The following is a 25197-nucleotide window of genomic DNA, read 5'->3' on the forward strand; positions in this document are numbered from 1 at the left end:
GAATTGCTCGTCACCGTCCAATCAAGGTTTGGACGGGCGGGATTAGATATCCGACTCAGATGAAGGGTTAAGATGAAGGAGAAGACGTATATAATAACGGAAATGGTTGCATCCTAACAACTTGCGCTTGTGTTGGTCTCCGTCTTCCTCCCTTCTACCTCGCCGTTCCCCTTTCGAGTTTTGCAGCTCTGCGCTCATCGGCTATCCACCGCATCAATTCGTCCTCTCTTCTTCCTATTCGTCGGTTCTGCCATCGGTAGCCGACCCCCCGTCTCCTCAACTGCATCCTACTTGCCAAACGACCCGATCGATCGATGAGCTTGGAGGGCTGTGATGGGTTTCGGATGAGGCGACGGCGAGCGAAGGAGGTGGGGATTTTAGGTATTGACTGGCCTCTTCAGGCATCCGAGGAGGTGGAAGAAACGGTGATCTGACCAGATGGTGGAGGTGAGAGTTGGGTTCGATCCTCAGAGCCTTTTGTAGCATTCTCCTTGGATTGTCGATTGCACTCGCTACATGAATTTGATCTATGAACTATTTGATCTATGCAGGCGTTTTCAGGCGAGGAAACTCATTGTTTAGTTGTCATTCAATAGCTGCTGTGTGACGAGCTGAAACTATCAGTAAATAATACTAGTATGTGGCACCGTGCAGTACTTGCAGGTCATCGTGGTCACAGTGAATCAAGAAATGTTTGTTGAATGAAAATGGCGTCTCGAAACTAAATGCTACTTTTTGTTGCAGAATTGGCCTTCGCTGGACAAATATCAAAGTATGGTGCAACAGAAACCACCAATACACAGCAACTTCCCCTACACAAAACTGTAGGGCCTCAAGGTAATCCAAACCCTCATACAAAATTCTAGGCATAATCCAGTCTGTAGCATAATTAAACAAAAGAGGATGATATTATTGAAGGGCACATATATCATGTTACATTTGTTATATTATACAACTAACACGCTAGCTGCAAATTGTCAACCAACAGTTCTCTAGCTTTTGTCACAACATCATGGAGGGAAAAAAAAAATAGTTTAGTGAAGTTACCCTAAGAGACTGCCAGTGAACTGAAGAAGAATGCTTCAAAACGGTGGGTTAACCACTTCAACCTCTAGATACCTGTTTATATCCAGAAGAATGATGAAGACAAGATGCTCACCACCTTTTCTCTTGGCTCATGGAATCAAATATCAGACTGTTGATCATACAACCCCTTCTAATGTCCCAAACTCCATTGAACAGCATTAGACCAATTCCTTATCTCACATCTTTCACAGTTCAACTCCACCAGACAGCTTGAGAAACAGTTTTATATTTCAAAAGGCAGGACCGGGAATATTTGCATAATCAAGGCTGGAAATATAGACATTAAGTGATCCTCGCGGAACCAATCGTGCACTGATTTTCCCACAGTGGGCCAACAAGCTACAGCTTTTTGGGCAAGTTGTAAGTTTTCTTTAGGAATTTTGTTGCAGCATCATCATTCCTATGGCATAAAACATGTAGAACCGTGTTGGGCTCGGTCGGGCTCCAGTGCCCTGGATTTGGAGGTAATGGATATTTGGATTTGGCTGCAGAATCATTTGTCTCTACAACCATCCGCTTGAACCGTTCAATGAGGCTCTCTGTGTCGGTGCGAAATAGGGGTAGCACATTGTTCACTTCTCTTGCAGCCTTCTCGACCAACTCTTCAGGCAACCCATCTCCGTCAGCCAAGTATAAATCTTTAAGAGATTTGAAATCATCCTCTATAATATGAGAATCTTGGCGAGAGAAACCACGTGACGGGCCACCAGCAAGAAGCACAAGCAAGAACCCATCAAACGAAGCTTTCATTAGTGCAGTTATTACTCGGTATCGTACTCTGTTGTGCACTGTGCTTGATACCATCTCCAAAGTAGGGTCGAGTTCTTTTAGAAAAGGATGTATTCTTGAAGCAGCAGTCTCACCAACAAATAAAGCATCCCATAAAATGTGACTCAGGTCATGAAAGACTACCTTGTAGGCTATCGTCTCACAAACTTGCAGAATTCCTTCTTGACAAGCAGCCAAAGAAAGCTCAAAACTGGTCTGCATACCATTTAATACATCTGCTTGAGCTGATTCAGTATTCCTTAAACAGGTCTTTATTTTCTTCTCCAAGTTCTCCAACTCTTTGCGGATATGATAAAGTGAATTGATGCGTACACACAGCTGTGACAAACTCAAAGAACCATCTCCGTTTGTCGACCCAACTTGTGATCTCCTTTTTGTTAAGTTTTGCGACTTATCCTTTTTCTTCCATAATTTAGAACCAACTTCACATCTAGTTAACGCGGGCAATGTAGGCATAAAATTGTTCCGGCTACCTGAAAATGAAGATTTATTAGTCGTAGAATTAACAATCCAGCACATAAACTGATGAAACCTACCACATCCTGCTTTTGCCTTAGATGCATAATGTTGCAGATTCCGATCAAGTCCTATTAGCAAGTCAGGAAGCAAGGCAGGGTGCATGGGTATGGGCAGTCGGAAGTAAGCATCTAAAGTCTCGTCAATTATCCGTAGCACCTCGACTGAAGAAGGAGCATAACTTTCCTTGGTTGCCCTTGGGATCCAAACCTAGTGAAATTAATAACATATTATTACTGGTGATCAGATACAGAAAAGTTGTACTCATGTAACAGGATCACAGTTTCTTTGGAATGACTGGAAAATGAAAGCACCTTATAACCACAATGTCATGTCAACATCTGTCTGCGACAGAGATTCATCAGGCAACAGAAGGTAAATCCAATTTTAATCAGATTATGCAACCATAACGATTAAGCATAGTATGCAGAACACATAAATCTGATGCACAGTAATCTCATTTTAGTAACAACCTTGGACCCTTGATATGGAGGGAAGTCTAGCATGCCTGTAGGAACACTAGCGACATGGGTAACAATATTTAAAAGTAGTGTTCATTGATAGAAGCATGGCAAAGATGGACTCAATACAAGGTTTTAGAGATACCATCTAATGGTAGCCAAGTAATATCAAGATATAAAGAACATATGATCCAGCAATAGTTTGTAAGGGTAAGAGAATAATAGTGATCTTAATATCAGATCTGTTAGATTGACATTTTTATCTTTTTAAGGCATCAGAAGATAATTGCAAATGGCAAAACCAATCAATTAACATGGTCAGATTAGCTGATGTATCATGATGAGTACAAAAAAATTTAAGCAACTAACACGAATGTCTATAGTTCAAATCGATAATTTAAATGGTTGAATCAAGCAAAAGAAAAGTCAGAAAAGATACAAGTTCACATACAACTAGGCCTTTAGTGCATGTATAAAACTAAGAAGAAAAGTAACGTAAAAGAATCAAACCTCTTGCTGCAAGTTCCGGTCAACCCACTCCTTTAGCCCGTCCGCCCTAGTTCTTATCCATGCTCTTACAAGATTGGCAATGGCGGATTCAGCTTCATAAGGTGGCATTTCTCTGATTAATGACTTACCCCCATCATCACTATCTACAGAATCTTCAACAGCAATGTTGACAAGTTGTTTCTCTAACTTGTCAGCAGCTCTAAGAACTTGTACCACATCTGGTGTTAGCTCTGTGACACTAGATATAAATTGCTTTAGTTCATTTCCATAACAAGAATGAAGAGTTGCAACAGCAACGCCAGCTGCAAGTGGATGCCATTTCTTCAATATTGGACTAAACATTTCTTGCTCTTTGCTTGCCAAATTGCCAATTTCCTGTGCAAGAATGCAAAGAACTGGAGTACTTTGTTTTCTTGATGGTCTCCTGCTTGACGCTATATGTTCCATTTTCTGCATCAACGCAACCACTGGTTCAGATGTTACATTGAGTTTGACAGCTGAGATGTGAGTAATCAGCAAAATGGAAGAACCAATTAGATTTGCAAAATAGTATTAACTTTGAAAAGAAATTAGCCAAATCAGAAAAATGATATCAGTGTTTCAAAGAAAAGTATTTGGAAGGTAAATGGGAAAAGGAATAAGCAGGCTCATTAGTTCAATCTGACATTTCAAAGAACCTACCTGAGCAAAAGCAGTGCGAAGTGATGATCGAATATAGGCATCAATTCTGCTACAAGCGACATCAGTTTCTTCTTTCCTCCTACGGCGATATCCATTAGAAATATCTTCAACTGGTATCTTTGCACCTGTGACTCCCAATGAGACAATGATTTGCATTGACTCGATGTTACTAGAGCTGAACATATCATGGTAAGCAAGAAGTCTTTTCTCTGTCCAACTCATTATAGAGCTCAATATTGACTTCAAATATTTTGAATAGGTTGGGTCTTGTGTTGCTTTTGCATCCTTTGCAACTTCAGTTAATTGTTTATCAGCTGCAATTAGCAGATCAGTTTCAACTTGTCCAGTAGTGACAAATCTGTGAAACAAAATCCAAGCAAAGCAGAGATTATGAAACATCTCATTTATTCCTAGGAAGACCCATGTTTTCTTTATCAACTCTAAGACCTCATCAATTTCATCGATTATTGATGCTTCCTCACTACTGTTGTTAAAACAAGCTTCTAATAGCATTTGGTACAGATAGAGATTAAGCGGAAAACCATCTGCCCAGTGGCATGTATCTGAACCAAATCCGTTAAAAGATCTGTAGGCAAGTGACATCGCAGCATTTCGTAGAACCTGCATTGCTTCTGAATTTTTCCCGGTCTCAATAGGTGTCTTTGAAGCTTCATGCAAAATTTGTCGAAGCTTTTGTGATGCAGCATCTGACTTGTCTAACGGAAGATAAGGATGGCGGAGTAGTCCAGCATCAAGAACCTTCAAATTTCTAGTTTGCCAGCGTATATATTCTTGTTGATCAGGAAAATCTGAAGATTTGAACTGCTGCAGCAACTCTAGCGGCAGAACCATAGACTCCATACGCTTCCCAAGCTGTTAGCAGGGATGAAGGGAGAAAAGATCAAAACATTATCTTCAACTGGACAACGTAAAAAGCAATCTAAAGCATCTTTCTTTTGTAACAGTCAAAACAATAGAAACAACATTATCTAATCAAGACATGACATTTCATTAGAGCAAAAGAACTAAAGAATTTAAGGCTTTGTTTTCCTCTTTGATTTTATAGAAGAATCAGAATCAATCTGTGGTTATATAATTTGGATGTAAAAGAAGACAAATTTCATCACAGAAATTGTGTTGAATTAGCAACAGAAGGGACTATCATACCTTCGAAGCAAGCCTACAATTGGAAGCAGAAGTTTCTCATAATTGAACAAATATATGTAGGATAACTGTAAGATATAGGTCATGACTATCTCCTATTGATTGCATTGACATTTGAATGTCCGGGATGCATAACTCTGATGAATCAAATTCTTGCAAGCAGACATAATTGACTGAATGACAACCATTTGTAGAATCTTTTGTGCAAAAACATAGAACTAAAGCCCAAAAATCAATGTCATAGAGTTTGGTGCGGGGTGAACTCAGTCGGTTATCAAGAAACTGACAGAACATACAGGTCCTACATATTCACAAAGAAACAAAGGAAACTTAATTACCAAAAGAGATATGGAACACTTTCCTAAATTCAATCATCAGCCATATAACCTCAATACGATCCCCAACAATTAGACCGAAAAATAGCTTTTCCAACATTGGGATTAGTCTGTGAAGCACCCAATTTTTTTTACTTTCATCTTGAACGAAAGAAGGTCAGCGACTCCAGCCCAAACAAGTACAAACCATATAGTAAGGGCTTGAACTCAGGAGTATAACTTCAACTGCTGTCAAGGATTTTTGCTCAACACGTTCTTCTTGAGTCCTTAATGTTAATAGTTGATCATCGGTGAGCCAGAGAACACACATGCAACCCATCACCGATAGAAGAGCGAATGCTTTTCATTAGAGTCGGTGGTCACAGACAACTCAACCAACATCTTTATTGCGATGAGGAATCCTAATTTGATAACGACACTTCACTAACCCGAAGAGATATCTGCAATTTTATCTGCAAAAGACCAGCCGGACACGAAAAACCTTTCTTTGTAGAAGTCCCTTTGCCATAAGCGATTAATCGTGACCGTAAAAGATGGACAATATCAAACTACAGTTGAGCTAGTATGTGTTTGATGATGAGCGTGCTACCAAATTGATGTCCCACTGAATCATATAGAAAGAAGGTCAATCGAACAGTGGGCATTCTAGAGGATTCAATAGCCCTAACAAGAAATTATAGTTTACGGATCAAAGAGCGTTTTATATGCGGAAGAACCAAATCAAGAATCGTGGAATCGAGGACTCACATTTGCGGCTGCAATTCGCAGCAAACCCCTTCGGATCCGCGCGTCCAGTTGCTCGGATATCCCCATCTGCACCCTCATCAGCTCGCCAGCCGACACCGGCTTCTTGGAGGACGCATTCCCGGGGATGCCCTTATTCGACGGGGACCTGATCCCGAGGGCCTTCTTCATCTTGCTGGCGGCCGCGGAGGTCAGCGACCGCTGTAGCGACGGCGGGAGGGACGTCGACCGTTCGATGGTGCGCTCGGACTGGGGGGTGTAGGTGAGGGGCTTGCTGCCGGTGGCGCGGCAGGCTGCGACGAAGATCTCGTAGGCGCTCTCCCGGAGCTCCGCGTCCGAGAGCGCGACGCCCAGCTGCCCCAAGGGGGATGGGAGATCGGCGACGGCGGCGGTCATGGCGGCGGATATCCATCCGTTGGACTCCTTCTTGGAGTCCCCCATGGATCCTCTCCCTCTCTCTCAAGAGCCAAGCCATTACCCCCGCGACGAGCGCTCCTATATATAGATATTATTTATTGTCTTTATTTATATTTATTTCAAAGAGGAAATAAAAATGTTTGCTTCTTCCTCCTCCTTATTTGTTTTGGGGTTGAGGTTGGATTTTTCTCTTTTTGGTATTATAATATATATATATATATATATATATATATATATATATGTGTATATATTAAAGGGGTGAGGAGAAGTGGAATAAGAGGAAGAATGCAGAGAGAGAGAGAGAGGTTAAGTAGTGGAATGAGGGCAAAAGAAGGTTTGGGTTTTCATGGGGGAATACATGACAGTTTGACAATGGAAGAAAAGTATCTGTGCTTTTTATGTTCTCTTTTCCACCTTTTACTGTTGGATTTTTTTTTTCTTTTTATCTAACAATGGGATTAATGGTTCAATCTGTTTTAATTAGATGTGTTAATTTCACTCTAATGTTCAAAGAATCTATTAAGGAAGGGAAAGCTCATCAAGGAAAAGATAAGGTAATTGAAGTCAGCCATTGAAGGGGAGGATTAGAGGACACAATGGAAGTCATTATCTATGGACAACGGAAGGTATAGCCGCTTGAAGTCATTATCTGTAAGACAAATCAGTCTCACCTGTCAACCAATTCTTTAGGGTTTGACATGCACTACACCTGGTGGATGCCAGTGCTTTGTTCACTTGAAAGATGAGAACCAATAAATAATATGATCAAATTTACTTTTGGATTCAGACTGGAGGATTTGTAATTATGATATAATGTAAGACTTGAGTTATAATATGATTGTCTATTCAATTAGGATAATCAAGATTTGAGTTAGAAAATAATATATATATATATATATATATATATTTTCTAAGATTTATTTTTATTTTTGAAGTTAAATTATGTGATTTAAGATGTTGGAATTGTTGGCATGAACTTGCAAGCCTAAAGGAGGGACATATCTCCTGTGATGATGATTCTGAGGCAGGACTCCACCCAAAGGAAAAGTGACATTTTTAGTGATTTGAACTCATCATCCTTATCCACTCATCACTAAATAATGCTCACAGCTGTGCATTGACGCCAACCCAATTTACTGTAAGGGAGCCAATGGATGGCTATGAAAAGGTCATGTTGTCGAGAATTCAAGAGTCGAAGATAGAAAGAAAGGGCTAAAGATGTGTGATGGGATGGATCCAATAATGTGTTTGTGCAGCGTAGGACAGAGTCTTACAGCACGGATGTCGCATGGCATGTGGCAATGTCTGCATGGATGTCCTTGTCATGACAGTTAATATTGCCTTTCTAATCACCTGGATTAAGTTTATCCTTTTGATCCATAATCACATTATCAACTTCTGGGGACAAAAAGGTCAAATGTCAAGACGATATTAACAAATTGTGTGGAAACAAAGCCTAAACAGTGATCCACGAACAAAAGTCAAACAAGCAGTGATCCATGAACAAAAGTCAAATGTAAAGATGGTGGACTTACTGTAACCTTGTTTAGCAATAACCATTGCCCTTTTTCTGTAACTAAGACAGACAAATGAACAGTTTCAAGATCATCAGCTTCTTCCTTTAAAGACCGTAAACCTAATCCTTCGAAGATTGTCGAGTGGTTTCATTACTTCCATTTTCTCAGAACTACGAAGATTTCCAAATTAGTATAAGAAATCTAATGGTTTTAGAAGATGGTTTATTAAGAGTAGAGGTCATGATAACAAGAGTTTTGAGTTTAGTATTTAGGATTTGAAGGTTTAAGGTGATCTGTAGCAATTCAGTAGCGTGAAAGACAGCTCGATGTCCGGAGTTTTAATTCCTTATTGAATGCTTGCTTGAAGTGGCGATATATGCGGAGTTACTCATCACTGTGCACTCCACAGTCCTTTGTCAGTGCCATGAATTGAAAGTACTCATCCTTCACCAGCGTTGTGTGTGTATATGGATTAAATCTACTTCCAATCTAGACCTAAAAAAGGAAGTAATCTTCTGATCGATTCTATGGTGCAAAGCAGAGTTTGTGATGAATCAATGAACTTTCACCTCTTGGGTTTACGTTTCTTCTTCCTCATTGATGAGTGCAAGTTTTCTTTCAGATGGGAAACATTAATTTTGCTGTATCCACAGAAATTTCTATTTCTACACTGCTGTTTTACTATCCATTCATCACTGTCTCCTCGCATGTGCAGCCTTTTAATATGCAGCAGCTCAAACCAACACAGTGGGGAAGAGGAAGTCTCTTGTCTGCCATGGCGTGTGATGCCGTCAAGACGAAGGTCGAGGTAGAGGAGACGGTTGTCGACGATCCGGTGAGCCCGACCGGCCAATACTTCAACAGTTCTGTGCTGTCGATAGGTATTCTCGCAATCTTCGAGTCGGATGTCGCCATTGACGATTCCCCAACGATGTCGACGCTGGAGAACCTCTTCTTGCCCATCCATCCTCGATTCTCCTCCGTCATGGTACATACCCTCTCTCTCTCTCTCTCTCTATCTCTCTCTTAGTCATGTAATGTTTCAAACCAGTGTCAAGTCGTGCTCTGTTTTATGCCTCATTCACCTCTTTAGGCTGTTTAGGATCATGATTCAAAAGACGATGATGATTTCTCGTTTGCATGCATCAGACAAGCCAGGATTAGATTATGCATGGGAAGTAACTTGGTATGTCATCTTCCTGCTTCCTAATGCAATGCTTCGAGTGCATGCTTCTTAGACCACCAAGCTTAGGCAGTATGCACCTGCAACATCCATGTAGGTGGAAGAACTAGTCAACCAAAGTCAAAACCATGTGGTGCATTAATTGGTCATCAGAACACCCTGTTTCAGGAGTGAAGAACTATTCATTCATCAGCTTTATAATGAGAATGTGTTTCTGCAAGATATATTAATGGATTTAATGGATATATGGAATATGAGAATGGCATTAGCTCCACAATGCAATCGAGACACAGTTTGATGAACAGTGTATGCTGAAAACCTCAACCCCGAAGAAGTCTTCATTAATCGTTAGGAGGAGTCGCTACGATCCATGTGTTGTTCTAATTCCAGCCATGCGTCGTTGGCTTCTGTCGCATTTACTCTACTGCGGTCTTTGCGTGGTCAGGTGAAGGACGACCATGGCGTCCGACGATGGAAGAGGGTCGCACTGAAGCTGGAGGACCACGTGAACGTTCCCGTCTTCCCCGCGGGCTTAGAGACCTACGACGACTACATACGTGGTTACATCTCCGACATTGCAGTGGCGGAGTTCTCACAGAGCAGACCGCTCTGGGATCTCCACATCCTCAAGTACACAACCAAGAGTGCAGCAGGGACCATGGTGTTCCGGATCCACCACGCACTGGGCGATGGCTTCTCCCTGATGAGCGCCCTCTTCTCTTGCTTCCGGAGAGCTGACGACCCTTCTCTGCCCCTCACCTTCCCTTCTTCCCGAGCCACTAAGCCTGTGCAAGGCAGCGGCGCCTGGTGGCGCGCATGGCGGAACGTGCCGCGCGCCCTCTCGGTTTGCATGAACACCGTGCGTGACTTCGGGTGGAGCTTGCTGAAGACTAACTATCTTGCAGATGACTGGACTCCGGTGCGGTCGGAGGAGGCTGGAGTGGAGTTCCTACCGATGGAGATCTCCACTGTCACCTTGTCGCTCGACGAAGTTAGGCACGTCAAGGCGAAGCTTGGAGGGGTAAGCATAGTAGTGAATCCTAGATGAAAGACTGGGGACAGAGTATTCTTCCTCCTCTTTCTCTTCTCTTTTCTTAGCACAGTCACTGAATTAATCCCTGCCGCAATTTGTTTGGAGCTCATCCAAAGACGGTGAACGATGTCATCTCCGGTACAATATTCTACGGCACGCAGCTCTACTTCCAAGCCGCAGCTCCAGGCTCGAAAGAGGCTCGAGTGACAGCACTGGTGTTGCTCAACACGAGGATGATTGCAAGCTACCGATCTCTAAAGGAGATGACCGGACCCGACGCCACCAACCCATGGGGCAACCGCTTCGGCTTTCTTCACGTCCCAGTCCCCGTTTCCGGTAATCCAGACGCCTCTGATCCACTCAGCTTCGTTCTCAAGGCAAGGCAGATCATCAAGGCAAAGAAAAGCTCCCTTGCTGTCCACCTCAATGGCAGACTGCTCGAAACTATCCGAAAGCTCAGAGGTGCCGAGGTAGTAGACTATCTAAACTTGCAGAGATATCGTACTGCATGTCGTGAACTTGAGGATTTTTCTTCTACCTTTGATTTGATTGTAGACTGCTGCTCGATACATACATTCCACCCTGAGAAACACAAGCATGACCATATCAAACCTGTCTGGACCAATGGAGCAGATGATCATAGCAGGTCATCCAATCGGGAGCTTCTACTTCATGACGGTGGGCAGCCCTCAGGTACGTACCAACAAACCCGACTAGTCCTTCGAGCAAGGAAGAGCTTTAGCTGACGCTACTCTGCTGAACTGATGATCTCTATGGCAGAGCCTCACCGTATCGGTGGTCAGCTACATGGGGAAGCTGAAGGTGGCCATGGCCACCCAGAAGGGGTTCATAGATGCCGGACTCCTCGTCTCCTCCATGGAGCAGTCCTTTCGGAGGATCTCCGAGGCTGCTGCAGGCAAGAGAGCTGATCGTGACTCTTAATTAGACTTCGTCGGCCCGGCGATTACTTGCCTACGTAGAACTGAAAAGCCCACGGAAGTCCTCCGTTCGGGCCCGAGAAAGCACACATTAAAGCCCAGGTTGGAATCTAGGGTTTCGTGGGTTCTCTGTTCTCTATTCTCGGTCTATAAAGAGGGTGACGCAGGAGAGACTGCGCATCCATGAACGACGGCAGGCGACCTTCTTATGTTCTTAGTTCCTCCTCTCTTTGGTTTGTTCTCATAGTTTTGGTAAATGACATCGTTGAAGCGTATCAACGAAGGCCTGTGATGAGGAATCTGCAACAGTTGCAATGATTCGCTTCTGCGTGTAATGATTTGACAACGCCAAATCGCTACGTTCTTTCTGAGGCCTCTCTCCGTCCCTCTTCAATCCGTCCTTTATTTTTCTCGTTTAATGGTGATGTGATTTTTCCTCCTCTATTTTTTGGTGCCATCTCTACGCACTCTCGTCATATCTTTTTCTTGGAATAAACATTCAATTATGATTGAATGCGACGAGGTTTCCTCAATTTTTTTCTTTTATTTTATGTATTTATTCCCTTATTACAGTGAGGTCTGAAGGGGATGATGTGCTATTTTTCTTCCTTTTTTTGTTCTTTTCTTTTTCCCATGAGGACGATAATGACATCAATAATATAGATATAAATATATAATAATATAATAAAGAAGCAGCTTCACGTTTCTTTCTTGTCGGCCCGACTAATAATCGAGGCTGTCGGTCTTGTCGTCTTCATCCTGCTCACTGAAAGCATCTCGTGGCAGATCACAACGAAGCTGATGATAAATATACGAATGCGAGATCGATTGTCATCGCGATCGATCATATTCGAATTCCATTAGCCATATTATTTTTCCAAGTCAGAAAGATCAACGTCACATTTTAATCAGAGCTCGAGAGGATCAACGTGTAGATAGATGAAGAACTGACAGCGTTCTTATTTATTCCCCCATATCTGTAAGATTACATTACTTCTACGGTTTTATTCTTACAGAGAACCACTCACTGGTTCTTGAAACGAGATCCACAAGAATGCAATCATATACGTGAGAATTCAACTAGTACAGGCTTATTAGAGGAGAAGTGCCCCACCAAGAACTGTAGCGGCCAGCCCGAGGGCGATCGTTGATGCACTCGGGACAGAGGAGGGACTCGAGGGAGGCGGTGTTGGTGACAGATTGGAACCAGTCGAAGATCCAGCTGAGGCGGGTGGCTGGGCTGGAGGCGTGGTGGTGGTGGTGGTGGTGGAAGGAGAAGGTGACGGAGTTGGACTTGGCGTCGGGGCATGAACGGGCGACGTGGGTGATGGGGACGGAGACGAGGAGGGAGAAGCAGAGGAAGAGGGAGATGGCGATGGAGTGAGGGAAGGTGGAGATGATGGAGGCGGTGGACTCGGGTTCTGGTTCCTGATAGCCAACACCACCACCGTCAGCTTCTGCTCCTTCCGGCAGCTCTCCGGCACGCCGCTGATGAAGTAGAACGGCCCCGACCGATCGAACTTGAACGTCGAGTCGCCTCCCTCCAGCTTCTGGATCGGATTGCTCGCGTTGCATGCGTCGTAGTCCTGCTTCGTCACCACCAGGACGGAGTCCACCTCCTTCCTGTATCTAAACACTGCACAGAAGACTCGATCAAAGCATCAGAAAGAAACGACGAGAACAGCTATGACACACGGCGATGCATACCGAGGGTGTCGTTAACTTGGAATCTGTTCCTCCCTGCCCATTTGTCGTAGCTCTCGGAAGGGTTGGAAACCCAGCCATCTCTTCCACCAACGTAGAAATCGTAAGCCCCAGATGAGGCCATCAGCCCCATTAAGACGCCCACAAGGAGAAGAGTGCCAGGCGAAGTCTTGCGGAGCTCCATCACTCTCTCCATGGACTCCTCCAGTAGGATCCAAAGGCAAGTCGAACGGAGAAGAGGCGATGTTGGGGTTCGATACAAGTAGATGGAAGTTAATCACAGTGACTCTTACGACGGCAACTAATGATAATAGAATTAATTCATGTGTCAATAATTTCATGCATATTTTCACACATTCAAAGAATAGTTCTCTCTGCATAATTTATTCACATCGACCTTGGTTACGTCTTTAGTATTTCAATTTTTATATATTTACTATTTTTTTCTCTTCTTGTTGTCGATTCTATTAACGAAAATATCATAATATTTATTACGTGCTGATTCTACCTCAATTTGATTGATGACGTGAGAAAAATTAAATTAAATATTTTTATTTTCGTAAATATAAAAATTTTAATATAATTTTTAAAAATATAAAATATTAAAAATAACTAATTACAAGGATAATATGTAATTATCGCTTTGTTGCCAATCAAAATATATTTCTTCTTTCTTCCGACATTTCATGCTTGCATCAATTATTCATAACAGTGTTGCATGTTATTATTGTTTGGGATATAACTCAGCAGATTGAATTCCAAGATGAAATATTTTCCTGCACAAACCAAACCTTAAAATGATCTCTTCCTTTTGTTCAGTAAGTTGGTTGAGGACGATGAACTTTCCTCGATCATTTTGATTGCTCGAATCGGTCGACAGCACACACACCGAGTCGCATTTAATATCTGCTCCACAGGTTTGACCATTGCGTATTCTGCATTTGGCAGTCGGAGCGTTGAAAGGCAGCACATAAATATAAGTCATGAAAGTTCTCAGAACACTTGGTTTAATCATCTGAAGGTCCATTTATAACACTTTGCATCATCAAAAACTAGATTCAGAAGAACACAAGTGATCATACCATGCTAATTTGTATTAGAATCTGCTGTCGTAACTCTTTCTGATGACAACCGCCATAGGTACAGAAATCACTGAACTAGGCATATCAATCAGTGATCTGTTAGCTTTTGAGTACTATGCTTCGACAAATGACAAAAAAAGTAAAATAACAAGAGCTTTACAATCTCTAGTGGCATCGGTATGATAGTTTGATAATGGACCATGGTCCAAAATTTTCGACGTCTGATAGCAGATCTTCAAGCTTCAAGTATTTTGTAAGTAAACTCAGATCTAAAATATTTACTATGTTGAAGATTGTATAATCTGCTTCCGCACCTGGTTCAAGCAGGGAGTTGAAGCTTCGCATTGTTTTTCCAGCTGCGAATCCAACACAATACCAATAAGTGACTGATTTCATGAATGCTTTGATAATATGGTGCACATAATTTTAACATTCAATCATATCTCTACCTTATGAAATAATAGTAGAAGAAATCGGCATAGAGACCTGTCTGGACAACACCAGCAATCCAAGCTGCAAAAAGCAATGGATTCAGGGAGAGAAATATACTTTAAAAGGACAAATCCATATTAAATATCCATGATGTAACTATACCAATCCAGGCACTGTAATCGTCTTCTGTGACATAGCGATAAATCCAGTTGAGAATATAAAATGCACGATAAGCCCTGAGGAAAAGGAACAAAATCTAAGGAAACACGCAAGTAGGTAACAGGTATTAAGTTGCAAGCTAGTCAGGAAAGAACAGGAAAAGACTGAGAAGAGTCAAACACAACTTTTTCACTAAACAAAGAAAGATTATGAGAACAGTGGAACTTGAATAAGTATCGATGAAGATAAGTATTAGTACCCGAGGAATAAGACATATTGGTTAGTCAAATTATCCACATTTCTGCTTCTTTGAAGCAAAATCAATTGAGGAAGAATTGCAACCGCTTCTAAAAATATGGAAAACACCCAAAATACCTACAAATGGACCAGTAAAAGAATTAAAAGAGTAATAATATTATATATGGAAATTAGGCAGAAACAAGAGCCATCAGAAAACAAGTAAACAAGCATTACAGGGCCTAAAGTTTGAAAATCAATTCATTTCCCCAGAAGGAACATAAAAGATTGCTTGAACTGAAGAAAGGGAAAAAAAATGGTTTCTGCTTACCCTCAATTGTAGTTGGAGCATAGAAAAAACAATACTAGTATCTTTAGGGAAAATAGTTGACTAACAACTAGCAGTATTTTGAAGAACTTCTCGTTTTCTATCAAACAAAATCTGGAAAATAAATAATCAACTATCGGAAATCTGGAAGTCAATTATCCAAATATTTTATTTTCTATTAAACAAGCATCAAAAAAGAAAAATGAGATTAAACAATTTTCCACAAACTTCCTATGCAACCAAATGTACATTTGACTACTCCACTGAAGAATGTCATCTAATAAAACAAGGTCATACTATCACTTAAGAGAAATTTTACATAAGCATGTTAAGTTATATGTTTTTGAAAATTGATTACCAAGTCCTTAAGGCATTTCTCCTAGGCTTTATGTACACCCAAAAGGCAATGTAATAATTGATGACAAGTGAAAAATAAAACCATCTATGTTGTTATTATATCTATCCAAGATGGCCATTATCTGGACTATTATTCAAGAACCAATGCAGCAGAAATATATAACTCATCCGAGACGAAGAATAGCCCTCTTTCCATGATTATATTTGTCCAAGGAAAGAGTTCTAATACTTGATAAGTGAGTGATCAGCTGGCATTAAACAGGCTCTTACATAAACCAACTTGGTCTAGTTGCAATAATACAAAGCAGAGTTTTGTAAGTTAACCAAGGTAATGGCATGTCCAACGTCATGGCAATACAGTCATGGAGATAGACTATGTATATCATATTAGGATAAAAAGGAAGGATTAGGATTCAGAAATTGAGGTTAGTACTAAGTTAAGAATAGACAAAACGACCTAACTAGCATCTAAAAGTTCAAGAATTGCCGATCTTCTTGTTTAATAATAAAATTGGATGTGCAGATAACGAGCTGGCAAGTTGAATCATGCAGTCAAATAAGGCAAAAAGTAGAAGGCCAGTTCAGATCTGTCAAGGAAAATTAGATGCCCAACAGATCCATCAGGTTTAAGTCTCAACTTTATTCACTTTATGGTATAGTTCCATTTGAGCTGCTTCTACTCAGTAGTATATATTCTTTTTCACATCATCTGATTATAATTCAATAGAATTCAGTTTCTGCTCTTAATCTGAAAATGTCAACTGCACTAGAAAGAATCCAAAAAAGGAAAGGTACATGGTCAGCTATTCTTATCTTTCTCCCAATCCAGTTGATTTTAGTTATCACATGATGGAGTCTTATACCTACTCAAAATGTCTTAGGTGTCAATGCAACTAGAACGAGTGGGAAAGAGGCTGTCAATGGCATTGACTAATTAATTTATGCAGGCCACACGTAATTCGAGCACAAGTCAAGTAAAGGGTGGTGACAAGATGATAATGAAATGACCATTTGCTTAGGGGAATTGTGCTATAATACATTTAGTTGGAGAACTAAGAAAATAAAGGTTTTCAGTTTGAGCATTCTGCAGGTCTAATTTCCTCATCCAGATTTCCTCATCTTTGCCCTCTGTTCTTTAATTCTCCTGTCTCTTGTCTTCTCTTCTATTCTTCTATGTGCTTTTTAAAAACAAACCACTAAATGGCACATGATGAATTGCTTATCCTATTATTTAGCAAGAATTTCATGTAGTCTCCATGAGATACCTTGATTACATCCCAAGTGCAAATTATAAATCTCCTAAACAGAGCCCACCCAGATTCATACACCCCTGAAATATTGCTCTTTGCACCAATTCAGAATGTCTAGACATGTATTTTTGTGAACATCTCATTTCTTTGTTGCGGTAATTGGCCATTGATAATATAGTCATCATTCAAGACATCTCAAAAGCTCCATTATTAAGAATAACGATGAATAGTTTGTGTTCCACACTAGTCCGCCATCATCTCAAATTATGTAGTAAATTACTTCTAATTCACTATTGGGCTATCATTATAAGGCGGTGCCGTTTCCAAAATATGGAAGCTTGGGAACAGAAGTATAACATGAACTCAATCGAAGGGACCACGTAGACGCACCTCGCGGATCGTGAATCGTTCGTGGAAAAGCAGCGCGAGGACCAAACTGACACCAACGAGGAGGTAATGCCGAAATGTGTCCTGCTCCTTGTCGTATGTCCGCCGCACCACGGGGTGAAACCTCATGCACCAGACGATGGCGATGGAGCTAGAAATGAAGACGATCTTCATCAACGTGTTGTACACCGACACGACGTAGGTGAAGAGATCCAGGTAGCGGGTCAAGAACACCAGCGCGTACAGCTCCTGCGTCCTCAGCGAGATCCCTAGCACCAAAACGGCCAAAGATGGGAGTTTTTCTCACAGGAACGAATTAGAGGAGATTCGAGGCCGGGGGATAACCTGAGCAAGACTTGGTGGCATAGATCTTGAGGAGGAGGAGGAGGACGCTGAAGAGGTGGGACATGTCGCCGGCGAACCGGAAGGCGTTCATGACGGCGGTGGCAGAGAAGGGGTGAGGGTGACCGCGAGATCGTTTGCTCCGGCAGGTGGATCGTTAGGGTTAAGGGTAAATGGAGAAGAAAGCGGTCGGCCCTTTTGCTGTTAGGGTCAACTAACGTATGAGAAGGGGGGAAGCGGAAACTGTGTCCGGTGAGGAAACGGCATAGGGGTCGACGTGGCAGCTTGGCGAACAGAACGTGAAATGCCTCGAGTCTCTGGTCACCGCGTCTCTTCGGCATGCAATTAATAAAAGAAGAAACTATATTTCAAAGCTTGTCTATGCAGCATTCTCGAATTTTATTGGTCTGATGTATCAATTCATACCTTATTCTTTAGTAATTTATTGGTCTGATGTCTATACTATGCAATCAATTCTGGCTATATTTATAAAACAAACGACCACGGACACGATTAAGGAGGTGTGAGCTTACAAGGACAAAGCAACTGATAGACAGCGAGATACATAACGCTATTGTCCGAAAACTGAGAACTACAAACTAAAACTCCCCAAATTACCAGAAAGAAATGAACATCAGAAAAAGAATGTTCTTTGTTCTTGATGAAACTACGATAACGGATTAGAATAACCTCGAAACTCTTCATAGTTGTCTGGAAATTCTGAAGGTGTGATGCATGACAACCCTTGTGCAACTCAGAAACGAAGCTCAACCAAAAGCTGGAGATGCAGTACACAGAAGCCATTTAACTCCACGAATTACGGAAGCAAGCATCGCCATTTGCTGCCCAAGGGCTTTATCCGATTACTTGCTCATGGTTGTTGACAAATAGAAGTTCCAGAATATGGAGCATGTAGACATGAATGCAACACGGGCGGATAGAGGGATGGCCCTGAAAAATAAAGCATGGTGTTATAGTTACTATGATTATCAATGACCGAACCGACGCAGATAAAGATTCTATCGAGCAAATGGACTTCCTTAAGCCAAAAAAGAACTTGCAGGCATCATGAACAAATGAAGATTAAACAAAAGCAATATGCAGTTTTCATTGGCATTAGAGGCTTTAACAAGTAACGGTTTAAACAAAGGCAACCCTTGTCAACATGAATATTATGTTGGAATACATACATATTCAGGTGAAGTAGTGACAAGATTGCATAACTCCTAATCTTCTTCACGACATGGCAAGGCTCAACACCACATTATACATGCTGTGGTCATTGTGACAAGGATGTTCAATCTGACCAAGGTAAATTATACGGTTTTAAATCAAGTGAAGAGCGTAAGATGGCTGCTCTAATAATACAAGCAAGTTTATCCAATTTTTTGCATGACTTTCCACAGTAAGCAAAAAGAAGAGCTGTATGGACTCAATTATTAGTGCATTTATTTGATAAAACATTAAAATTTTGTAAACCAACTTTTAACATATACAGATAAGCACCATGATTTCTACTGTAGAAGATATTCTCGGGCAATAGGCAAGGTAACTCACGTGAAATTAACTATAGTGACAGGAATCCAAAACCTAAAACCTGCATTGAGATAACATAAACATTAAATTAGTTGAGTTATCATGATATATCTGCCAATAGAAACAAGGAGCAATTCAAAAAAATTGGAAGAAGACAATCACCATAGAGAAGTGTAGGAAGGGCATCTTTTTGATACTTGGATGGTAACTCTGCTAATTTCCCAAGCCACAAATTGTTCCAAGCAAAAATCACAGCAATAACACATGGACCAAGTACAATCTGATTCAATATGACCTAACACAGGATGAAGCAACTAAATGAAAATCCACTTAAAAATCAAGTGATCTAGAAAGTTGACCGTGATGTTACTCGTTCAATAGTCAAACAAAAAGTTACCTTCATTGACAGGTTCACAAAAGTTGGCTTGGGCATACAATGATCAAGAAACTGATACCAAGCATAAGAACCTGGACCATAAAGAAGAAACCCGTAGGAAGCCATGCGTAGTGCACGAAGCCAATCATGATTTGAAAAAAGTGCTGAAACTATTTCCTACAAGAAAAGTGCTGATATTATATTATAAAAACAAATTATGTGTCAGTTCTAAGATATAAATAATGTAAATTCAAACAAATAACCAAGAATATAATATTCAATTAAGAAAAATATTCATCACAAACAGGCATATTAAAGCGCAGTTGCATAGCACTGTCTGAAAAATTTTATGATATACAAGGCATGGCACCATATGAATCATCATTTCAATATACAGAGAAGTTTGTTGAATCAATGATTACGAAAGGAGATTATTGTCTTTCTATTCATCTATGATGTTGTAGGAGGATTCATCTGCACTGCATGCATATTTGTCATGAAGGGAATAGTGCTGCAGATTCAGTGGCATGCAGTGGTGCAGCAGCTAATAAAGCAACCCCCTGTAAATGTCTCAATTCCAGAGGTAAGGATGTTTGCCCTTTCTACCAAAAATATGCATATATTGAGCAAATTCAGTGGAAGAGAAATCACTAATAAATCACTAACTGGGGACAACTGAAGAAGTACAAGGCATACACCCCAATAAGTATCAATCTCCAAGCATTCATAGGTCTTATACTATTAAAGAAAGGAACATTGATCACCAGCTAGTGTACATGCATATGCATATAGAATTTTCTAGTAATAACTGCTATTTATATTAACTTGTATCACCATGAGGAGCTAGCTAAATATTTAGTGGATCAGATTCAGAGAAAGCAGGAGAATAAATGGATCGTCATGCTAAGGGCGATATGATTCATCTGAATAGGTTTCACTTGCAATATATAAAGAATATATGCCACTATTATTGAATCCTGACCTTGTAACAAAACAAAGAAGATTGAGAGGATCAAAATCCCACCTAATTCAGAGATAATAGAAGCTACACAAACTTTTTCAAAGATGTACAATCCAAGAGAACCTGATGAGCAACCAAAGGCTGCATTATAGAGCGATTCAACTGAACAACTCTACAGGAACACTTAAAAAATAAACCTTCAAGGCAAGGAGTTGCTTGAAGGACCAAGGAAGACATGGATGAAGGAGAAATAAAATTGAAGAATCGTCAAAATTGGCAATGAGTTATAGTAATCCATGAACTTTAGAGTATCAAAGAGGTAAAAAACAAAGATATAAAAATAATAGAGCTCTCCATATGCACACAAAAATGTGTCTAGAAATGGTATTATAAGAAATGAATTTAAACGAGATTAACAAAAGTTGTTACCCAAGCCTTTCATCTCAACTGAAGAAAATTGGTGTATGCTTGCATTTATAGGTGAAGTTCGGAAGCATACGAATTTTAAGTCTAATGGACATTTCATCAACAAACTTATGTGCATCACAAAGTTTAGTTTACGGAGACTGCTGCAGGAGAACATTCATAGTGCATAAAAAGGTATTGATCTACTAAGGTAACAACAGGATCTGTGGTGCAAATCCTTTCATACAAGCCACAAAACGAGCGGGGGCCTCGGAAAGCCATTACAGCCTTCGTCGTCTGATATTTAAGTCGCCCCAAATGGGCATTTGATGGATGACTAATACACTCAATTTACATTCTGCTTGAAAGGAGGTCCAGAACACGTAGCGTAAGCAGCAAATATACCTAGATACCAAAGACAGCCATTTCATCGAATGCTACCCGCACCACGTAGCAAGCGCAAGAAACTGACAGTAAACAAGAGGAGGAAACTAGGGTTTCTAGACCATACCTAATTAAACATTCATCATCAGTGCCGGGAGCTGACCTTGTCATCGGAATCGGACGGGCGGCGGGCGTGGACGAGGAAGCGGTCCCTAAGCTGTGCCACGGTGTCACCGGTGAGGGTGAGGGAGGCGGCGATGGAAGCTTGCTTGAGGGGGAAGTCGGCGAGAAACCACCCACGCTCGCCGAGATCGATCGACTCCGAGGAAGAGGAGGAGGAATTGGGCCTCCTCCGGGGACGGTGCTTGCGGTCGCGCGGGGAAAACTGCCACCACCAGAATCCTCCCCCGTTTCCCAGGGCATCCATAGTATCACAAGAGGAGGAGGGGAAGCGGAGAAGGCTATATAACCGGTGACGGCGACGAAGAGGCGGCAGCCGCAGGCCCGCCCAATAATTGCGGATGAACCGCCACGGCAGGCCACGCTCACGGGGGGGTGGGCGGCTTCGATCCAAGACGTCGTCCTTTCCATTGGTAGAGACCGTGGGCCCGGTAGCTTGGCCATTCGGGAAGATGATACTCCCTGGTTGGCGCCTCGGTCTAGGCGCGGGATTTGGAGCCCAGAAAGAGACCGGTTGTGCCCTTCAACTCCGCTCCTCGACACGTCCATAAATGGTAGGCCTCATCGGGACAGAGCATCAGCTCATTTCACAATCTTGATGGCATGTGATATGCTTATAATGATATCACATTAATAATATTGATAGTTTTAACTAATCCTATTTAATATTTTTTTCTTAATTTAGCATAATAAATGTTTTAACTAATCAAATTTCCATATCTAAATCATTTGTCATCGAATTGGCATCAGCAGCAGCTTCGCTTACTGTAACTCTAAGACTCTGATTAGGATAATATTCACCACCAATCAAGATTTGACACCTAATATTTTAATCAATTGTAAAAAAATTAAATTATTAAATTTATCACATCAATCGAATCTATAAAGTATTCACTGAATATTTCTTATCCACCAAAATATTTTTCTTAACTACTCATCGTAAAGAAAAAATGCCTATAAAATATCATCATTTTATCCTTAGTATTATTTTCGAATAGACTTTCTCTATAAATGGAATCCTCCAAATCATATTCAATATGATTAACCTTTATGCTTTTATGATCCCATTGATTTAGTCACATATGTTGATGTTGGAGAAATTTAGATCATACGTTTGATTCTTAAAGATCGAGGCACAAGACAAATATAAAAAATTGGTGTGTGATCAAACAATCCCCTTGAAGAGGAGGATGGGAGAAAAAGAAACTCAGACTCCTTTTAGGAATGAATGTCAGATTATTATAAAAAGTGACTATAATAATCGATAAATTAAATTAACTATGATACTAATATTAGATGTAGCTCATAATAGCATCATCATTTTAGATATCTCAACAAAGATTTAATTTTATATTATTATAATTATAAAATTAATCTATAGTGAAAATAATTTTATCGGAGCCCTATGATCTACATAAATATAAGTATAGTTTTATTGAGACATTATGACAACGTCTATATGTTGTAAGGAGTCATGGTGTCAAAATAATGCTGTTAACACGAAAGAACAAACGTGGATATATATTGGTATATGACTAGTGCCACATAATCATTTTATAATAATTAATAAAAAAATATAATTATATTTAAATATAAGATAAATTAAACCGGTAGTTTATCCTTCAAACTAAAATAAAAAATCTAATCACTAAATAATTAAATAAATATCCATCCATTGTCTCTTTTTTTTTCTAACTTTTCTCCCCTTTCCATATTAATTAGTTAAATAAAAGTTATTTTTTAGAAAATACTAATATTTTGGGTATTTCTCATATTCCTCTTTTTTTTAACAATATCATTAAATTGGAAAAACCCAAAGTACCCCTCAAAAGTTTTTTCGCCAAATTTTTGTATCTATTTTAAAATCAATTTTCAACCGTTACAATATATTTATTTGACTCATTTATAATATTTTTCAATAATATTTATAATATTTTATTATTATGCTAAAATATTATAAATATTATTAACAAAAAATATTATAGATGACTTACCTTTTTTATTGTCATTGCTCATAGATAATTACAATATCATATTGTTTAAGCTTTTAATTCATCTAATTGAGGTTAAAAATCTATTTAAATTATTTATAATAATTTTAAATATATTTTACAGTGTTTTTATTGTGGTGACTTAAATATTGTAATGCGTCAAAAATATTATAACAAATCAGAACACCATAATAAGTAGAAAAGTTTTTGAGAAACAATTTAGGTATTTATTTTAAATTAAGAGTCGTATTTATATAAAAAAAATAAAGGTGTCGATTGAGAAATACTAATATTTTCTCGAAAAATCGTCCTTAAATAAATATCCACTAATTTATACTCGTTCGAAAATCTCCTCATTCTTTTAGCCAAATAATTTTATTTTAATTAGATCACTTTAATTTTGACTAATCAAAATAATGACTTAAGACATTTAATTATACATGTGTGACCCTTAAAATTCTAACAATGATTGCCAGATATATGATCATATAAGTGACAGTTCGAAGACAAACGCTTCATACGTACGGATCCAAATCATGTACAGCTAATTTAGACGTCATCGTAACTTAGACATCATCAATTTTTTTTTCCCTAATATACCACGAATAGATAAAGTAGAAAATAATAATAAAATATATTTTTAAAAATAATCGGGGATAAAATAAAAAAAATGTTCATTACAAAAAAAATATATAGCGGAAAACAAAACACAGATAAATGAAAAGTTAAATAAAAAACTGAAACAAAAAAGGTTGGATGTTGCACGAAAAGAAATAACAAACCACAAAAACACGAATAAAACCATAAAAGAGAATTCCGTTGCCGGGACTCGAACCCGGGTCTCTCGGGTGAGAGCCGAGTATCCTAACCAACTAGACTACAACGGATCGTTGAAAGGCTATCGTATAAGTAAAATATTTAATTCTTTTAAGATGTAAATAGTACGTTGAATAGCCATATATTAGTATTATGGTAATATATTTGTATAGTAGTATATCGGAATCCTCCTATGGTAGTCTCTAATATTTGATTAGAATAAATTGATGTTAATTAGTAGATAGCGATTATGCAGAACAGATGTCAAAAGCCGATTTGATGATATTCATATATTTTATTCTTGACTTTTAATATGTCAAATATTTGTGCTATATATTTTTAATTCAAGCTAGCTCTGGGTATTATTAAGTACTTAATTTAATTTTAATTTTATAGGATAAAGGAGTAGGAGTAGTATACTAGTAGCTTATTATTATTATTATTATTATATATATATATAATATTTTTTTTTTATTTTTCTGAAATAGCTCTCCTAGCTCAAAAAAATATTCAGATTATCCATCAAAAAGTTTCTTGCTCATTATAGTATTTTGACCATCATAATAAAAATATTAGTGTAAAACCTATTTAAAATTATTATAAAGTCTTATTTTATTTTATTATTATTTTTAATCCATTTCAATTCCCTGTTTAAATAAATAAATAAATATTCGCACCAAAACGCAGCGCCAAAAAAATCACTGGCCCGCGCCAGAGAGCGTCTTCAACTATGTCCGCCTCGTCGGCGACTCTCGGAGTGCGCAATGCTAACCTGCTCGCCCGTCACCGCAGCTTGTTCGTCGGTGTCTCAAGGTCATCAAGGCCCGGATTCGGGACACCGCTGGCCAGGAGAGGTCCTCTATCCTTCACTTCCTCTCCATCGTTGAGGTCTGTTT

General features: G+C 39.6%; 5 protein-coding genes and 1 non-coding gene across 6 annotated transcripts; 1 reads left to right on the forward strand and 5 right to left on the reverse strand.

Annotated features, from left to right (window-relative positions):
- Positions 1-107: 107 nt before the first annotated feature.
- On the forward strand, positions 108-11649 carry LOC103981608 (wax ester synthase/diacylglycerol acyltransferase 11). The gene is made up of 8 exons (XM_009398356.3): positions 108-447; positions 552-663; positions 745-837; positions 8936-9208; positions 9849-10424; positions 10553-10906; positions 10992-11129; positions 11217-11649. Exons 4-8 carry the CDS (start codon positions 8945-8947, stop codon positions 11376-11378), a joined length of 1494 nt encoding a protein of 497 aa, XP_009396631.2. The 5' UTR covers positions 108-447; positions 552-663; positions 745-837; positions 8936-8944; the 3' UTR covers positions 11379-11649.
- On the reverse strand, positions 890-6767 carry LOC135644174 (protein unc-13 homolog). The gene is made up of 5 exons (XM_065161644.1): positions 6290-6767; positions 4044-4916; positions 3363-3812; positions 2408-2601; positions 890-2344 (listed from the first exon to the last, which is right to left on the reverse strand). The coding sequence occupies exons 1-5, from the start codon at positions 6725-6727 to the stop codon at positions 1426-1428; spliced, it is 2874 nt and encodes a 957-aa protein (XP_065017716.1). The 5' UTR covers positions 6728-6767; the 3' UTR covers positions 890-1425.
- A 661-nt stretch (positions 11650-12310) lies between the features above and the next one.
- LOC135644184 (early nodulin-like protein 3) lies at positions 12311-13337 on the reverse strand. The gene is made up of 2 exons (XM_065161652.1): positions 13082-13337; positions 12311-13010 (listed from the first exon to the last, which is right to left on the reverse strand). The coding sequence occupies exons 1-2, from the start codon at positions 13272-13274 to the stop codon at positions 12469-12471; spliced, it is 735 nt and encodes a 244-aa protein (XP_065017724.1). The 5' UTR covers positions 13275-13337; the 3' UTR covers positions 12311-12468.
- An 814-nt stretch (positions 13338-14151) lies between these two features.
- Positions 14152-17965, reverse strand: LOC135644198 (ER lumen protein-retaining receptor A-like). Its single transcript, XM_065161668.1, has 6 exons — positions 17656-17965; positions 17314-17579; positions 15011-15126; positions 14755-14828; positions 14610-14673; positions 14152-14516 (listed from the first exon to the last, which is right to left on the reverse strand). The coding sequence occupies exons 1-6, from the start codon at positions 17744-17746 to the stop codon at positions 14480-14482; spliced, it is 648 nt and encodes a 215-aa protein (XP_065017740.1). The 5' UTR covers positions 17747-17965; the 3' UTR covers positions 14152-14479.
- A 147-nt stretch (positions 17966-18112) lies between these two features.
- LOC103980932 (uncharacterized) lies at positions 18113-21857 on the reverse strand. Its single transcript, XM_009397465.3, has 5 exons — positions 21478-21857; positions 19586-19741; positions 19351-19483; positions 19210-19249; positions 18113-18603 (listed from the first exon to the last, which is right to left on the reverse strand). Exons 1-5 carry the CDS (start codon positions 21739-21741, stop codon positions 18516-18518), a joined length of 681 nt encoding a protein of 226 aa, XP_009395740.1. The 5' UTR covers positions 21742-21857; the 3' UTR covers positions 18113-18515.
- A 2442-nt stretch (positions 21858-24299) lies between these two features.
- TRNAE-CUC (transfer RNA glutamic acid (anticodon CUC)) lies at positions 24300-24372 on the reverse strand. Its single transcript has one exon. It is a non-coding gene; the product is annotated as a tRNA-Glu (tRNA).
- Positions 24373-25197: the final 825 nt, after the last annotated feature.

Source organism: Musa acuminata, chromosome BXJ1-4 (genome assembly GCF_036884655.1).
Source record: "Musa acuminata AAA Group cultivar baxijiao chromosome BXJ1-4, Cavendish_Baxijiao_AAA, whole genome shotgun sequence".
NCBI lineage: Eukaryota > Viridiplantae > Streptophyta > Magnoliopsida > Zingiberales > Musaceae > Musa > Musa acuminata.

Bases quoted from the DNA above. Each gene is read 5' to 3' on its own strand.
- LOC135644174 (XM_065161644.1), bottom strand. From the start codon at position 6,727: ATGGGGGACTCCAAGAAGGAGTCCAACGGATGGATATCCGCCGCCATG. The intron at 3,813-4,043 runs GTAGGTTCTTTG...GCGTTGATGCAG, and splicing joins TTCGCACTGCTTTTGCTCAG to AAAATGGAACATATAGCGTC. The intron at 2,602-3,362 runs GTTTGATTCTTT...TAATTTCACTAG, and splicing joins ACCGGAACTTGCAGCAAGAG to GTTTGGATCCCAAGGGCAAC.
- LOC103981608 (XM_009398356.3), top strand. From the start codon at position 8,945: ATGCAGCAGCTCAAACCAACACAGTGGGGAAGAGGAAGTCTCTTGTCT. The intron at 9,209-9,848 runs GTACATACCCTC...TTGCGTGGTCAG, and splicing joins CTCGATTCTCCTCCGTCATG to GTGAAGGACGACCATGGCGT. The intron at 11,130-11,216 runs GTACGTACCAAC...TCTCTATGGCAG, and splicing joins TGACGGTGGGCAGCCCTCAG to AGCCTCACCGTATCGGTGGT.
- LOC135644184 (XM_065161652.1), bottom strand. From the start codon at position 13,274: ATGGAGAGAGTGATGGAGCTCCGCAAGACTTCGCCTGGCACTCTTCTC. The intron at 13,011-13,081 runs GTATGCATCGCC...TCTTCTGTGCAG, and splicing joins CCAAGTTAACGACACCCTCG to TGTTTAGATACAGGAAGGAG.
- LOC135644198 (XM_065161668.1), bottom strand. From the start codon at position 17,746: ATGAACGCCTTCCGGTTCGCCGGCGACATGTCCCACCTCTTCAGCGTC. The intron at 15,127-17,313 runs GTGCGTCTACGT...GTCCATTTGTAG, and splicing joins AACGATTCACGATCCGCGAG to GTATTTTGGGTGTTTTCCAT. The intron at 14,674-14,754 runs GTATAGTTACAT...TGCTTTTTGCAG, and splicing joins CGATTACAGTGCCTGGATTG to CTTGGATTGCTGGTGTTGTC.
- LOC103980932 (XM_009397465.3), bottom strand. From the start codon at position 21,741: ATGGATGCCCTGGGAAACGGGGGAGGATTCTGGTGGTGGCAGTTTTCC. The intron at 19,484-19,585 runs GTAACTTTTTGT...ATCCTGTGTTAG, and splicing joins TTGTGAACCTGTCAATGAAG to GTCATATTGAATCAGATTGT. The intron at 19,250-19,350 runs GTGATTGTCTTC...ATCTCAATGCAG, and splicing joins CCTTCCTACACTTCTCTATG to GTTTTAGGTTTTGGATTCCT.